This window comes from Juglans regia, chromosome 3 (assembly GCF_001411555.2).
Source record: "Juglans regia cultivar Chandler chromosome 3, Walnut 2.0, whole genome shotgun sequence".
NCBI lineage: Eukaryota > Viridiplantae > Streptophyta > Magnoliopsida > Fagales > Juglandaceae > Juglans > Juglans regia.
The window spans coordinates 2576942-2591012 of NC_049903.1; the positions used below are offsets into that span (position 1 = coordinate 2576942).

At 36.8% G+C, this 14071-nt stretch overlaps 2 protein-coding genes across 2 annotated transcripts; both read right to left on the minus strand.

The window, feature by feature from the left end:
* Positions 1-3926: 3926 nt before the first annotated feature.
* Positions 3927-6222, minus strand: LOC109011943. The gene is made up of 2 exons (XM_018993353.2): positions 5961-6222; positions 3927-5521 (listed from the first exon to the last, which is right to left on the minus strand). Exon 2 carries the CDS (start codon positions 5517-5519, stop codon positions 4275-4277), a length of 1245 nt encoding a protein of 414 aa, XP_018848898.1. The 5' UTR covers positions 5520-5521; positions 5961-6222; the 3' UTR covers positions 3927-4274.
* Positions 6223-8690: 2468 nt separating this feature from the next.
* Positions 8691-10339, minus strand: LOC109011944 (peroxidase A2-like). The gene is made up of 4 exons (XM_018993354.2): positions 10045-10339; positions 9763-9954; positions 9479-9644; positions 8691-9382 (listed from the first exon to the last, which is right to left on the minus strand). The coding sequence occupies exons 1-4, from the start codon at positions 10255-10257 to the stop codon at positions 8964-8966; spliced, it is 990 nt and encodes a 329-aa protein (XP_018848899.1). The 5' UTR covers positions 10258-10339; the 3' UTR covers positions 8691-8963.
* Between the last annotated feature and the right edge of the window lie 3732 nt (positions 10340-14071).

Below are 14071 nucleotides of genomic sequence, written 5' to 3' on the forward strand. Positions count from 1 at the left end.
TCTCTCTCTGATTGTTTAGACATTTTCCTTCACAATTAGTTGGAAACGAATGGGACTCAGTTGTTAAACAGTTTAGAGTTTGTTCGATTTAAGACAACGACCATAGTTATTAGTTACTGAAAACCTGGAGTACGTAGACCAACTGCCAGCGAAATTTAAACCCCGGCCAAGCCGTTTCTATATAATTAAAATCTGTCGTGGTGTCGGAAGCAGTGCCATCAATTTAAATTCAATGCCATTCACCTATAATGAAGGATCGTTCGTGGCTTTGATGATGGCTTATAGTATTTTCCAGAGATCTTTATCCTCATTGAGAATTTCTTATTCTTCACACGTCTCGTACGTATAGCTTGATGGGTTTTTCATATATAGTTTTGGTGTATAGTTTTTGTTGACTTGATTTACTTGTTTGTAATGATATCACGTAACGCCGTGGGAATTTTATTCAACGAAATGAAAAGAGAATTCCAATAATAGCAATGCAAATAATAGTCATTATTTTGTTGACTATTCCAAGCACAAAAGGAGGAAAGAGATGATCAGAAGAAATGGATTTTGGCCTCGTTTTAATTAACAGTGTCATGATGATCATAAGTACTACTAGGGATGGATGGAAAGAAATCTCAAATCAGACGCTAATGTGGAAGTTGAAAGGGTTAAAAGAGTTTCTGTAAGCATGCATGATATAATTTAATCATGTAAATGATTGCAGGGTGCAGCACTCATAATGAAAGACTAAAAAACAACTTTAGTAAACAAATAATTGCTGTTTTGTGATTACCAAGATGAGTGTATGAGATAGAGAGAAGACATGCAGCATAGCATGGCAAGGCATGGCATGCAACCCTGGAAATGGAAGGATCTTTTGCTCCCTCCGTAGACATCATTATTAGGCCTTTGTCAAGCTTTTGTTTCATTATCATAGATATAATCATCACGATATCATCATCACAATTCCAGTGTCCCTTTTTTCTATCCTAAAATGCTGTGGAATGCTGGGACATAATGGGGACAGTAGACCCCCTCATCAAAAACTCCATCCTCAAATCCTGCATCTGCTTTTCTTTATGTACTGTTTACTCATACACTTCCAATACTTTACAAGTCAATAATATTCTCTTTATACCCTTTATTTGCTTCTTGTACATGGAACTGATTTAGCAAACGTTGACCCTACCCCATCCCGAACCTGGGCTATATTGGCTAGAAGGTGGCCCATTCGGTGTTATAGCTAGGTTGCAGGAACGTCTGGGGCCACGATTATTTTCTGGCTCATTTGTTGGGATGTTGCAGGCCTAATGGCAAGAAGAACCATAGGCTGTAAATGATCGAGTTTTCCCACGATGGGCGGAATCTCGACCTTTTTCGGCTCCCGCTGCTCCATTTTTTGACAAAAGTGAGCGTGGATGTCTCTTTACAGATCCCACTCTGATTGATACTGATTCTTGGATCAAAATCGTTTCAAAGTATTATTACATTTTTTTAAAATTTAAGAGTTTTATATGTTTTTTTTTTCCTCATTTTAAATCAACTAATCTAATTATGATACTTCGTCAAAAGATAATTTTAATTTTACTCAAGTACCAGTAAACCAATTGTAAGCTTTATCATTTTCTAATAACTCAAACACTTAGATGGAATTGGAGTAATGATGAGGTTTGTAGACCGGAGGACAGTGGGAATGCACGACATGGGGCTTGAAACAGACACGACTCCCGTGTGCTCAATCATAGTCCCTGCCTATTATGCCCTATCATATCGTCCCATTGCCATTTTCTCAGGCTTTGGAGACCTCTGTTTATTATCGTATTCTGATAAAAAAAAAAAAAAAAAAACAATAACAAAACTAATTGAAGGAAAGGAAAGCCTTCACTTTATGTTTATCATCGATCGTCACTGTCATCATGTCTCGATCTCATCAGCTAGATTAGTGGGATATATATGGAGTAAAGTATAAGCAGAGGAAATGGGGGAGAGGATCCCAACAAACTAAAGGTTGGAATGAATCTGGCCAGCTAGCTTGCCCTTGCCTGGGTTGGGTTCCCTTGGGGGGGTATAATTATTGTCCTCTTAGGCTCAATAATGATCAAATAAAGCCATAAGAGAGACCCATCCCTCTCCCACAAAAACGAACATAAATAAGAAAAAAGGAGGTAGAGTGGAAATCAGGTTATTACTCTACATGGAGCTCAGATATTAATTGGACCGACCCACGCATTATTAACACGGTCTATTGGTCTCCCAACGGCTTTTCATGGCTAAATTAAAGCGAAAATTTTCAAATTGCATTCTCAGTACAACGGTAAAGTTTGTTTTTTTAAATACCATGGCCGATCCTCCACTACTGGGCGAAAATGGAAAGGAAATAAAGCAAACGGATGATCCTCTGGGAACAGGACCCGAGAAAGAAGTATATATCTGCAACTGTCCCAATTAAGGCTTCCAGATTAGCTTTAATTTCTACTGCGGCTTGGTATTTTGGTTGAGAGATTGTCTTCTGATCAGGATAATATTGAAGAGAAGTTTTTAAGGCAAAATATTCACAGCAGATTCATTCAGCATGGCAATTAGCACAGCTGCACAGGTGATGGATGATGCGTCATGTGAATTTTAAAGGACAATACTTCCTAGACACCAGCTGCCTCGCTTTGGTATCAACAACATGCACAGAGAGAGCGGAGGCTTTTTCAAAACTTCCAACCATCTTAAAAAATTTTGACTAATAAAGCAAACTAAAAGTAAAAGCACTATTCGCAGATCACCACCTCGGGAAATTAAAATGTTTTGGAAGCTTTTTCGATGTGGAGCAACTTGAGGATTATTCCTTGAACAACAATGTCAAACTGAAAAACTTTTTAATCTTCATGGTTCTGATTTTAGGTACAACCAAAACCCTAAACGTGCTTAATGAATGAAAAGGAAAACAAAATGTGAATATGAAAGTGAGAATTATAATTCCAAAGTATGTCTTCACGGGTCATACAAATCCAGAATCTGAAATCCCTGCTCACAGATTTCAACAACGACAATCATGCATCCGAGTTTGTCTCTTACTATCTCTCTATCTTGTTAAATACGGCATATACCGCAGGAAACATGAACTTTCAAGTAACCGAGAATGGGACTGTAGCATTCATTAGATCATGGGAAGCTTGAAAGGATGATGTAGGAAAAACGAAGGGGGGGAGGGTAAGGAAACATGTCGAATGGACAAAGTGCATCATGGTGCATTATACAGCCACATTCAAAGAAACTTCCGGTCATGTTCTACGAAATAGACGTACAAGCAGCTAGGCATACTAATGCTATGCTTTTAAAGGCATGTGATGTTTTTTTTCAAGAACATAAGAGTACGTATAAACATACTGTTATTAAGAATATTGTTTGTCACATTTACTATCCGCTATAAAACAACTGCGCATAGAGGCGTGCATCCAGACTGATTCCAAAAAAAGAAAGAGGCTGGCCTTTTAAGATCAGTTCTACTGAAATTGATTCGTATGATGATTGGCCAAAAATCACCTAAAAAATATGTTCTCGGATAAAAGTTCTAGGAAACAGTACTAACATATAAAGAAAAATGTTATTTACTACACCAGAATCTGATTCCTATCCTATGTTGATGTGCCATTATCTATCACCTCTTGAATTTGTTATTCTTAAAAGTAAGAGTCGATCTATGATAGATAGACAATACCATATCAAGTGCATCATATAGCATATCTCATATAGAATTGCTAGGCAAAAGAAATAACTGTGAATATATGGTGAGTCAAAATTTCAAATTAAAACCAACAAAGATGCAATTCTGTTAAATCAAATTGGGATGGCGACAATAACACCAGACATGACAATTATAATAGCTATCTAATATCCGTAACAATTATGAGTTCCTCATTAAAATTTCAAATCGGAAAAGAAAGAAAACAGAGAAAATTTAAAGCAACTTTACTCGAACATATAAAGTTTCCGAGGTTATGTACAAAAGAAACTTATAAAGCAGCCCCAGTGTTCCACTACAAATTTGACTTGCCATTCAAATCACAGATCAGTTGAAGGAGAAGGATAAATATTTCACGCCAGATATTTCATACAAATTGAAAGCAGCAAATGCTGCAAAAGCTTAATAATCACCTCTTGACAGTCAACAGGATACAAGATAAAGGTGAATACATTGAAGAGGTAACGCGATATTATGTCAAGGTGAACTTGCATATGTGGAGTATTTCTCGAGCAATAACAGGATATTTGAATAAAACGATAATTTCCTTTTCTCAATGCAGCCGTCTTCTTCTATGGGCACGAGAATCTCCACTATCCACATCCGAACCCCTTGAAACATCATTTCTTCTTCGGGAAGATGATGTTGAAAGGGACACCATGGAATCAATTTCCATAGCAGTGTCCACCTGACTTTCTGAATTTATACCAGCAGCAATGCTTGAGAAAGAATCTCTATCATCAACTGGTTGGGGCTGCTCTTGATTTCTACCAACAGGATGGTTACGGAAAAATGCATCAACTAACCTTTCAGCAGAACTCAATGCAGAATGAAGTGATGTTCTATGAGATTGTGACCTTCGGAGTAAAAGGGACTGCACCTGGCGGTTTTCTCCAATCTCAGGGCTACTCATGTCGCTCTGTGTTAAATCCACTACGTCAGGAGCCACTGAATTTTGCTCTCTGCGAGCCCGAGATGTCAAAATCCGACTCAACAAGGAAGTTCTATCTACTGTTTCGCGGGTGCTGTCAGGCTCTGGTGGCTGAATAAAGTCCCGGGACAAATCAAACCTACCTCCAAGGCGACGGATCATCTCCTCCACAGGGAAAAATGCAGTTCTATGAAGGGTTTGCCTCAAGCTCTCAATCCGTCGTGCATGAGGCCTATGAGGAATCTTTAGACTGGAATCCTCCTCCGTCTCATGAATATTGTTCCCGCGACCATAGATTGGGGTCACACTTTTGATTGTCACCTCTCCCTTACACACTGGGCATTCCTTTGCATCTGAATGGACATGCAACCATCGGTATAGACATGCCCAACAAAATAAATGGCCACAACAAGTCACAACAGGGTTCCTAGCCAAGTCCAAACATATATTGCAGTCAAAAAAGCTCCCATCATTGCCACTACCCTTTTCCACATCGACATTTTTCTCCGATATCTCATTCTCTAAAATCCCATTGTTATTTTCACATGTTTTGGGAATCTCATTAATTCTTTCTTCCGCAGGGCCACTGCCCTCACCTGTCTGCAATGTACTCCTATCACCAGAATTGACCATCAATTGGTTCAATTCCAAAGAAATGTTCTGAGCTTCAGGTGGAATGTGAACCGGCCGCCATCTCCTCCACCGCTGTCGAGCTCTAAGCCTAATAGCTTCCCTAAGCCTACCAGAAGGATCTTCAACCCAATCATCCAAATTCAATGGTTCATTAGGTACCGAGCCTGATTGAGGCTCGGGGATAGGACCCAGGTTCAAGTCAAGATTCATTGTATCAGAAGTCTCCTCGCTCATCGCTAATTGAACAGACCCAAATTAGAAAAACTTGAATCACCACAAATTCAACTACCCCAGATTAAGAAACTTAGCTTTATTCTACGATTACAGAAACCCAAATCACAAAGCCTCAAATTTTCTAATACAATACAACAAATTCGACACAAGAACCCTAACTTGGATGCAAAAAAATGAGTGAACTTAGAAACCTTAATTTTCAGTACAGCATTAAAGAAACCTAGATCAAAACCCTAAACTCAACACGAATTTCACATAGAAATATGTAAGAACTCAAGCAGTAACGACGAGATTACGACCTTAAACTAGGTTTAGGTCATCAAAATGGTGACCGGTATCTTGGGTCTTGTGCTAACAGTTTGTGGATGATAATCGAGGGGTATGCAAGTGGGAAGAGATAAATAGAGCTAAAATTGAAAGGTGGAGAAGAAAATTCAACACCTGGGTCCGCGATGATCGAACTCGATGATCAACTCAGACTCAATCTGAGTTCGAGGCCGAAGAGGTGACCTCCTGAACTGGATTGGCTCCGAGTCGATTCGTCATGTATGGTTCGCCTGTCAGGTCAGCGATCTAGACCACGGAGAAATGGAGATAGAGAGCGATGAGACTCATGACAGAGGGTTTCAGATGAGTGTGTAATGGAAACGGCGAGAGAGAGAGAGAGAGAGAGGGAAATACTCTTGTACGAACGTATTTGTGCTATTTAGAGCATACGGAATGTAACGGACGGTTTTGATGAAGTGCGTTTCGTCCGAATTAACATAGTGCCCAATTGTTAGTGTGATCAAACGGATAAAATTGACTTCTACGGTTGGACTACACATTCCCAAAACCTTATTTTGAAACCTAAATTACAACATTTCTAAGCCCCACTCTCATGACTCTTGTCTAATTTTTTTTTTTAATTTTATATATTTTGATAGGGACTGATGTCATATTAAATATTAATTGGATCAAATTTATTTTCTTTTAATTTGATGGTGTATAATATTAGAAAAATTATACACATTATCCTTACACTACGTATTTATTTTAATTTTTTCTCTTAATAAATATGTGGTGTAGGGATGATGAATATAAGAATTTAATTAGTTTAGTAGGAATAAAATAAAAAAGATTAAAATTAAAATAAGTGTAGTGTGTGGTGTAGACATGTAATGACCCGACCCAATAATCTTAACATAGAGATATTAATAATTTTTATTGGGTCTAAATTATATTAATGAGCCATATTGGATAAACCCATGAGCAATAAATTATTGAGGTTGATTATGATTTTTAATTAGATTCAATAACTAGGTTAAATCTAATTTATTATTTATTAAACGAGTTATACTCTTTTTAGAATTTAAATATTGACCATTAGAAGTTTATTTCAATTTAAAATTATCAATGATTGAAGTTCCCTACACAGTCTTAGTCACTGCCAATCATACATTAAATGAATTACTAGATCATATTTTTAAATTAAAACTCTCTTCTTAAATGATCACGACTGAGTGTTTAACAGATTAATATCACTACATATATTAACTGAGTCCAACTCAAACTGTTCGTCATCCTCTCCCAAATATCTTCATTTTGCGTGTTATTTGAAAAAAAATTATAAACCTCACAATCTAGCAATTTTGTATCGAAAATTTTAGAAAGTAACACTACAAGGTAAGTAGATTTATCATAAATTAGGATTGACATAAGTTAGCTAGTTATATATATTACTATCAAAGCCAATTCTTTTGAAGCAATATTTACATACCACACACTTCATGATATTTGCAAGCACGTCATTTATCATATTTCATTTCACATATTATAATTATGTATGTATTATGCATGTCATGCATATCACGTTGCATAAGACACGTAAGCTTTCATAAGATAAAGTGTAAAATAATTTCATAATAGTTAATTAGATGATTATTTAGATGCATGGTATCAATGCAGTTTAAGGGTGGACGTGCAAGCCATAGACTTAAGCTTGGTCCATCGTAATACAACAAAGTACTGCACGATCGACTTCCTTTGCTACAACGGGGGAAGTTAGTGTACAACCTTGCACATGAGGTTAAGTGTGTTGGCTAGCCAGATAAGTTAGATAAATCAATCATGCATAGAATAAGCATCAATATGATTAGTCATGATTTTATGTTCCCAGCATGAAATATTTTATTTATGTTAAGTATGTTTATGTTATGATGAGTTTCTTACTTTGTCATCGACTCATTTTTAATTTATTTTTATATTTTTAAACCACCCCAAGTTAGGATAATTATGACAATAGAGTTGTAACCCCATCCAGGGAGATGTGACAATGGCCTAGATAATGTATAGAAATTTTAAGTTATAATTTTTATGGCACGAGCTGTGAGAGATTTTAATAAATACTTCCGCACACGCTCTTTTATGATCTAAGTATTTTAATAAAGAATTATTTTAGTTATAGAATATTTGTACCTAACGTTTCCTTTAGAATAAAAGAAAATATTTTGAAGTCAAGATTCAGTAGTAGCACTCTAGTTCTCGAGATTTTTTAAAAATGATTTTATTATTAACCATGGAAAGCGGGATGTTACAAGTTGATGGTTGCATAGCAAACCTCATAATATTAATGCATCCGCCTAACTATACGATTGAGGATTGTATACAATATGTTACATGGTAAAATATGAAAAAAAATTATCAACATAGAGTGGGTAAATATTGCGTAGTCATAGAGTGCGCGTACTACGTACTCATTTTGAAAAAAATGAGTAAATATAAGATTAATATGAAAAATTAAATTTTTAATAGTTAATCACACTCTTTTTTAAAAGGAGTGCGCGTTATTTGCATAACATATGACTGTATGTGACTTACATAATCACCAAATAATAAAAAAAAAGATCTCGGTAGAAATGCTCGGGACCAAAATGGGGACCCCAAGCATTTCTCTTACAAAAAATATTTACCCAATGATTTACAGAAATCAGAATGTTGTCAACAGGGGGAAGCAATATTCACTGCATGAAGATCATGGCATGCATGACTTTTGTTCCACTTAATTCTTACGATCCAAGGAACCATTTGCGACATCAATACTTATAGTCAAATAGGTACGTGCTAATTGTAAAGAGGTTCCTTTGTATTCAATTCATTGGTGTAATTAACGACTAAAGTTACACTGCACGATTAAGGCTAAAGGCAATTACTTAGATAATGTAAACATAAATACAGTAGAAAGTTGGTCGATCTGTTTCATCACTCCCATATTACTGAAATGATTGTACCACCAAACTTTACTGCGTTTCAGTCAACTTACAATCCAAAACTGTTTATTCTTTCTCGCATGCTTTGCAAAAACGAGCTTTTGACTAATTAAGTAAGAACTATATATTTATGTGTTTGCCATGCTTAATATGCTGAGTGTGCCAGCTACTGATCATCTAACACCCAGATATCTCATTAACTTCCATTAACCTTCTTGCAATCCGACCTGATCTCTCCATTGCTTCCCGTTAGTGGGCTTATATTTCCCATGTTTATCATGGACTGAGCAAAGCTCTGAAAGAAAGCACTTTGGTTGCTGCTAAAGTTATTGACAATGGAGACTGTAGCAGCACCGCTGGTGGAGAATAACTCTTGGTCCGATTGGAGAAGGCCTTGATTGTTTTGAAGGTTGGTGAAATAGCTGTTATCAAAATTATCTGGGGTTGTGAGATCAAGATTGGCAAGAGCAGTTCCACTCCCGTTTTGTGGACATGTTTGCTGGAGAGTAGTCAAGTATGATGAGCTTAGTGTTGGGTCAGGGTTGCCGGTGCCGCTGAAATTATATAGCCGGTTGCTGAATGTCCGACACTGAGCACGTCCAAAAGTGTGAGCGCCTGTGAAAAATTGATTAAACGTGGTGAATTTAACTGCTGTATCAGCTGATCATACCAATGAAATTTTAGGATGCTCAGAAGAATAGTTATTAATACCGGATAACGCAACAAGATCATTAGTGTCTAGACCAACTGCAGAGAACTTGGAAGTAATGTTAGTCAAGCCTTCGAAAGGTGAGGGAATAGAGGTATTGGCTCCACCCTGGTTTGCAGTTAGACTGTCCCTTCTCCCTAATAATACACTCCATGAAGGGCCTCCTGACTGCATGCATAATTAGTTCTATGTCCAAATAATCAAACAAGGAAGAAAATTACAACTATCTCCCCCATAGCTTCCTTTTGTTTTTCTCCCTAGCTAGGGATAATATATAGAGACTTACCAAAGAAACAGAGGATTCAGCAGCAAGGGCGAGAAGGTCAGCACAGGAAACAACACCCTGGCAAGAATTTTCAAGAGCAGTCTTGATGTTGTCAACAACGTCAAAGCCCCGGATGGAGTTAGTATTGGGAGCGGCGTCTTTCTCACTCTGAATGTTTGCACTGTTGTCTAACAAGATTGAAGCATCACATCCCTTTAACAAAAGCCAACGCAAAGTGTTAGTGAACGGTGGCTTGTTTATACAGTGGAAGCGAGTTTGACAAATTAAAGAGCTCGAGTTTACATTAACAAAGCAGTCATGAAAATGGAGTCGGATGAGACTGGCCCCAATCCTGGAATCAGACTGCAAAGCATTCTGAACCACATTATTGACGATGCTAGACACGTTTGGGCACGTGTTAGCATAAAAGGTTGCACTCAATTGAGCATTTGATTCACGGAGCATTAGTGTTGCAAAAATGGTTGCCACTACAAAGGAAGCAATGGAAGAACACATTGTTCCTTTTTTTTTCTTTTTTTTCCCTGATTGTAAGTGAGAAAAAAAAGGATACTAATTTTCTGATGTGTGTGGCTTTGGTGACTAGTAGAACCACTATATATAGAAATATATATGCCACTTTTTTCTATTTCACTAATTATTAATATACATACAATTATAAAATAAGTAAGCGCCAGATAATTATTTTGAAAAAAAATATGATTAATTATTATTATTATTTTTATATAAATCTTATATATTTTTATTTATTTTTTTAAAAAATTATCTAATATTTACATATTTTATGATTATAAATATTATTTCTTTTTCATCACGGACATGGAGCTTGTAACACGAACATAATAGTCAATAAAGTAATTATTAAAGCTTGATTTCAGCGTCACTGATTTTTCGCTTTAATGGGGTCTCTCTGTCTCCCTCTTTAACCTTTGAAAAAGACCGAAGTTCTTAATTGATTAAGCATTAGGTGCAAAGTGGAAATGGAAGCGAAGAAAATTCAGACTAGAGAACTTTAAATACTGAAGAGAGAAGAAAAAAAGAGCGAATTGAAATTATTATTGTTCAATGAACAGTCACTACTTGGGCACGTTAAAATCTTTGCGATGCATAATGCAACATTTGCATATTAAACTTACCCATGATCAGTCACCAAAATCGATTTATTAGATTTAGAGATGAATTGAGATAGTTTGTGAATAATAGAATAAAAATTTAATTATTTATTATATTTTGTGAGAGAATTTTAAAAAATTATTTTAAGATTTGAAAAAGTTAAATTGTTTATTATATTTTCTATAAAAATTTAAGAAAGTTATAATGATGAGATAAGATGAATTAAAATAAATTTTAAATTCAAACGAGACTTACATTCCTTCAGTGACACCCAACAGGGCTCTAGGGGTTTGCTAGAAATTAGTTTTCCTAACATATTACATCGATCGGGTGAAGTAAGCAATCAAAATATCCCATATTTTTCATCAAAACATCAATGGAGTATTCTGGAAGTAATTATCATTCTTAATTTAAAATTTTCAGCTATAACAATTTTTACTTCCATTAAATGTTCACGAAAAGGAGAAATATTTTAATTATAAAAAAAAAAATTTATAAAAAAAGATTTCTATATATTAATTATTTTAAATTTTATTATAAAATAGACGTAGCGTATAATTATTATTAGCAGTAGTCTGATTCCACACCACCGACGTCTGGTTGATAATTCTCGAATATCTTTTCCGCAATCAGAGGGAGGCAGCGTATTAATTGTGGGTCCTTTAGTACCAAACTTACACTGTCCCCCCAAGGCAATGGCCTACAATGTCTTAAAACCAGACAAAGGGCAGTCGGCGGAGTCCTAGTATATTTTCGAGACCAACGTAAAAATGAAATTTGGAAGAAAAAATTAATATTTGTTTGGAATAATTAATGATCTGATCTATATAATTAATAATAGGAGTTAAAATCTCTCACAGTATGCTCGAGGTAGTAATCGCTATCACTTAAAAGAGTGAACACATGGGTTTGGTGAGAGTAGTTGATGCTTTACAGCAAACTTTGATTAGATCGTTAGGCTGGTTTGACCAAAAACTGGCCGATGAAAATGATCTCGATCGCTAGCTAGCTAGCCTAGCTAGCTATGTGCCAAACTAAACTAATAGCCTTGTTTGTTTAGTTTTACTTTCAAGTGAAGATCAGAATGAATTGCATGCACATTCGCATGCTAAATGTTAAATTTAGTGTTAATCGTTTTCCCCCCCGGCGCCCTACCATCATGTTTTCCCTGTAATGGACAATACTTTCTTGAACAAAGACAAGAATTTCACCAGGAAGCAGCCAAACTATTTGTCTGTGATGCATAAACCGAGGCAAATTATGTACTGTTTTTGACAATTCAAGCTGCATATGCTGTTTTTTTAAAGAAAAATGATATATAGTACAAACTTCCGTTGAAACATCCATAACAATCTTGTTGATCTAAGAAAACGCGTTTGGAAGAGGTAATTAATAGGGTTCTACAGAGTACCGACCGACGTCCCATGCATTCTAGAAAGTTAAGCAAACGGTAAAAGCAGCAGCACATACACATACAGTCCCAACCGTCCATGAATTTAATATTTTTATTTTTTGTTTTTGCTGATTAAAGAAATAACTAATAATGTATTAGTATTTTTTTTAATTTTTTAAAAATATTTAAACGTGTTTAAAAAATATTTAAAATAAAAAATAAAAGAAAAGAAAAATGTAATTTGCACTGGAGCACATCAAGTGGGCAAATTGATGGGCATAATAACTATCTTTGTTGATGCTAAAACATCGCACAACAGGCCGAAAGGAGAGAAAAAGTAATTCCCGGCCCACTGAGTCGATTTGGGCTTTGATCGGTATTGTTTGGAATTCCTGACAGTGTTTCAGTACAGCTATACGGTGACGATGCGTATGTCCATGACAGTTGATAGAACATAAGTGCAGAAAAAAGTAAAGAGAGATAGACACAAATATTTATGTCGTTCGGCACTAGGCTTATGTCCATGGGGGTTTGGGGAGGGGAGTTTCCACTACAATATATTTGTTTACAGTCACTCATGATCCCTTATATCTTATTGTACAAAGAAAGTCGAAACTCTTCATGTTTGAGACGTTGTCTTCCTCGAGAGGTTGTTGAAGAAGAAGAAGAAGAAGAAGAAGAAGATCATCTAATCGAGAGAGAGAGAGTTGAAATTGTTTGGGCATCTCCTTTTATACGATCCTCTTCCTGCAACTATTGGTAGTTGCGTGTCTGACCATTCACTGTGCACTCTAGCTTGCTATGAGGTGACTGGCCTCCCTTGCATGTTTGGACTCCTCCTTTGCCCACTTCCTTTCTAAATTCCTGACATTTGCATGCTCTATATCCCTTTTTGTCTCCTACACCACTCTCCTGATACCGCTCTCCTAACACTACTTTCTTGACACTACTCTCATAACCCATAATCATCTCTTGTCTCCCACTCCCATCCTCTTTACCTTGTCTTTTAGCTTGGTAAGGTGGGTTGGATTCTAGCCATGTGTCGTATATTTTATTCTCCATAGAAGTCCGTGATTCTTAAGGGCAACTTGTTCCAATAAAGACCTTGAGAGTTTTTAAGATAAAATATGCAACAGAAGTCGTCAGTAAGAAAACAAATTTAAAAAACGGGTTCTCTATTCTCCATTCTACTTGTGTTAAGCGATAAATACTTCCAAGGGCGAATGGGAGGTGCGTACGACTACATAAGGTGCGAGTGCAAATTTCGGATGCGCCGGGAGAGCTCTGGGCTTTGGCTCTTAGCCAATTCATTGTGGCCAGCCAAGAGATTGAGCTTGTATCCCATGAAGGTCAGCAAGTCTAGAGACTTGTGTTCCGATTGACTATTGTTTGGGTAGAGCTTAGGGACTCTGGCTATGAGTCAATGCATCGCGGATAGCAACCTAGAACGAAGGTCGGCAAGTTAAGGGACTTGTGTTCTGACTGGCTGTTGTTCGGGCAAAGCTCAGGGCTCTTGCCCTTAGCCAATGCATCGTGGCCAGCCAAGGGATTGGGCTTGTACCCCACGAAGGTCAGCAAGTCTAGAGACTTGTGTTTCAATTGACTGTTGTTTGGGCAGAGCTTGGGGACTCTGGCCCTGAGCCAATGCATTGCAAGCATCAACCTAACATGAAGGCCGTCAAGGTAAAGGACTTGTGTTCTGACTAGCTGTTGTTTAGGTAGAGCTCGGGGCTTTTGCCCTTAGCCAATGCATTGTGGCTAGCCAAGAGACTGGGCTTGTACCTCTCGAAAGTCGGCAAGTCTAGA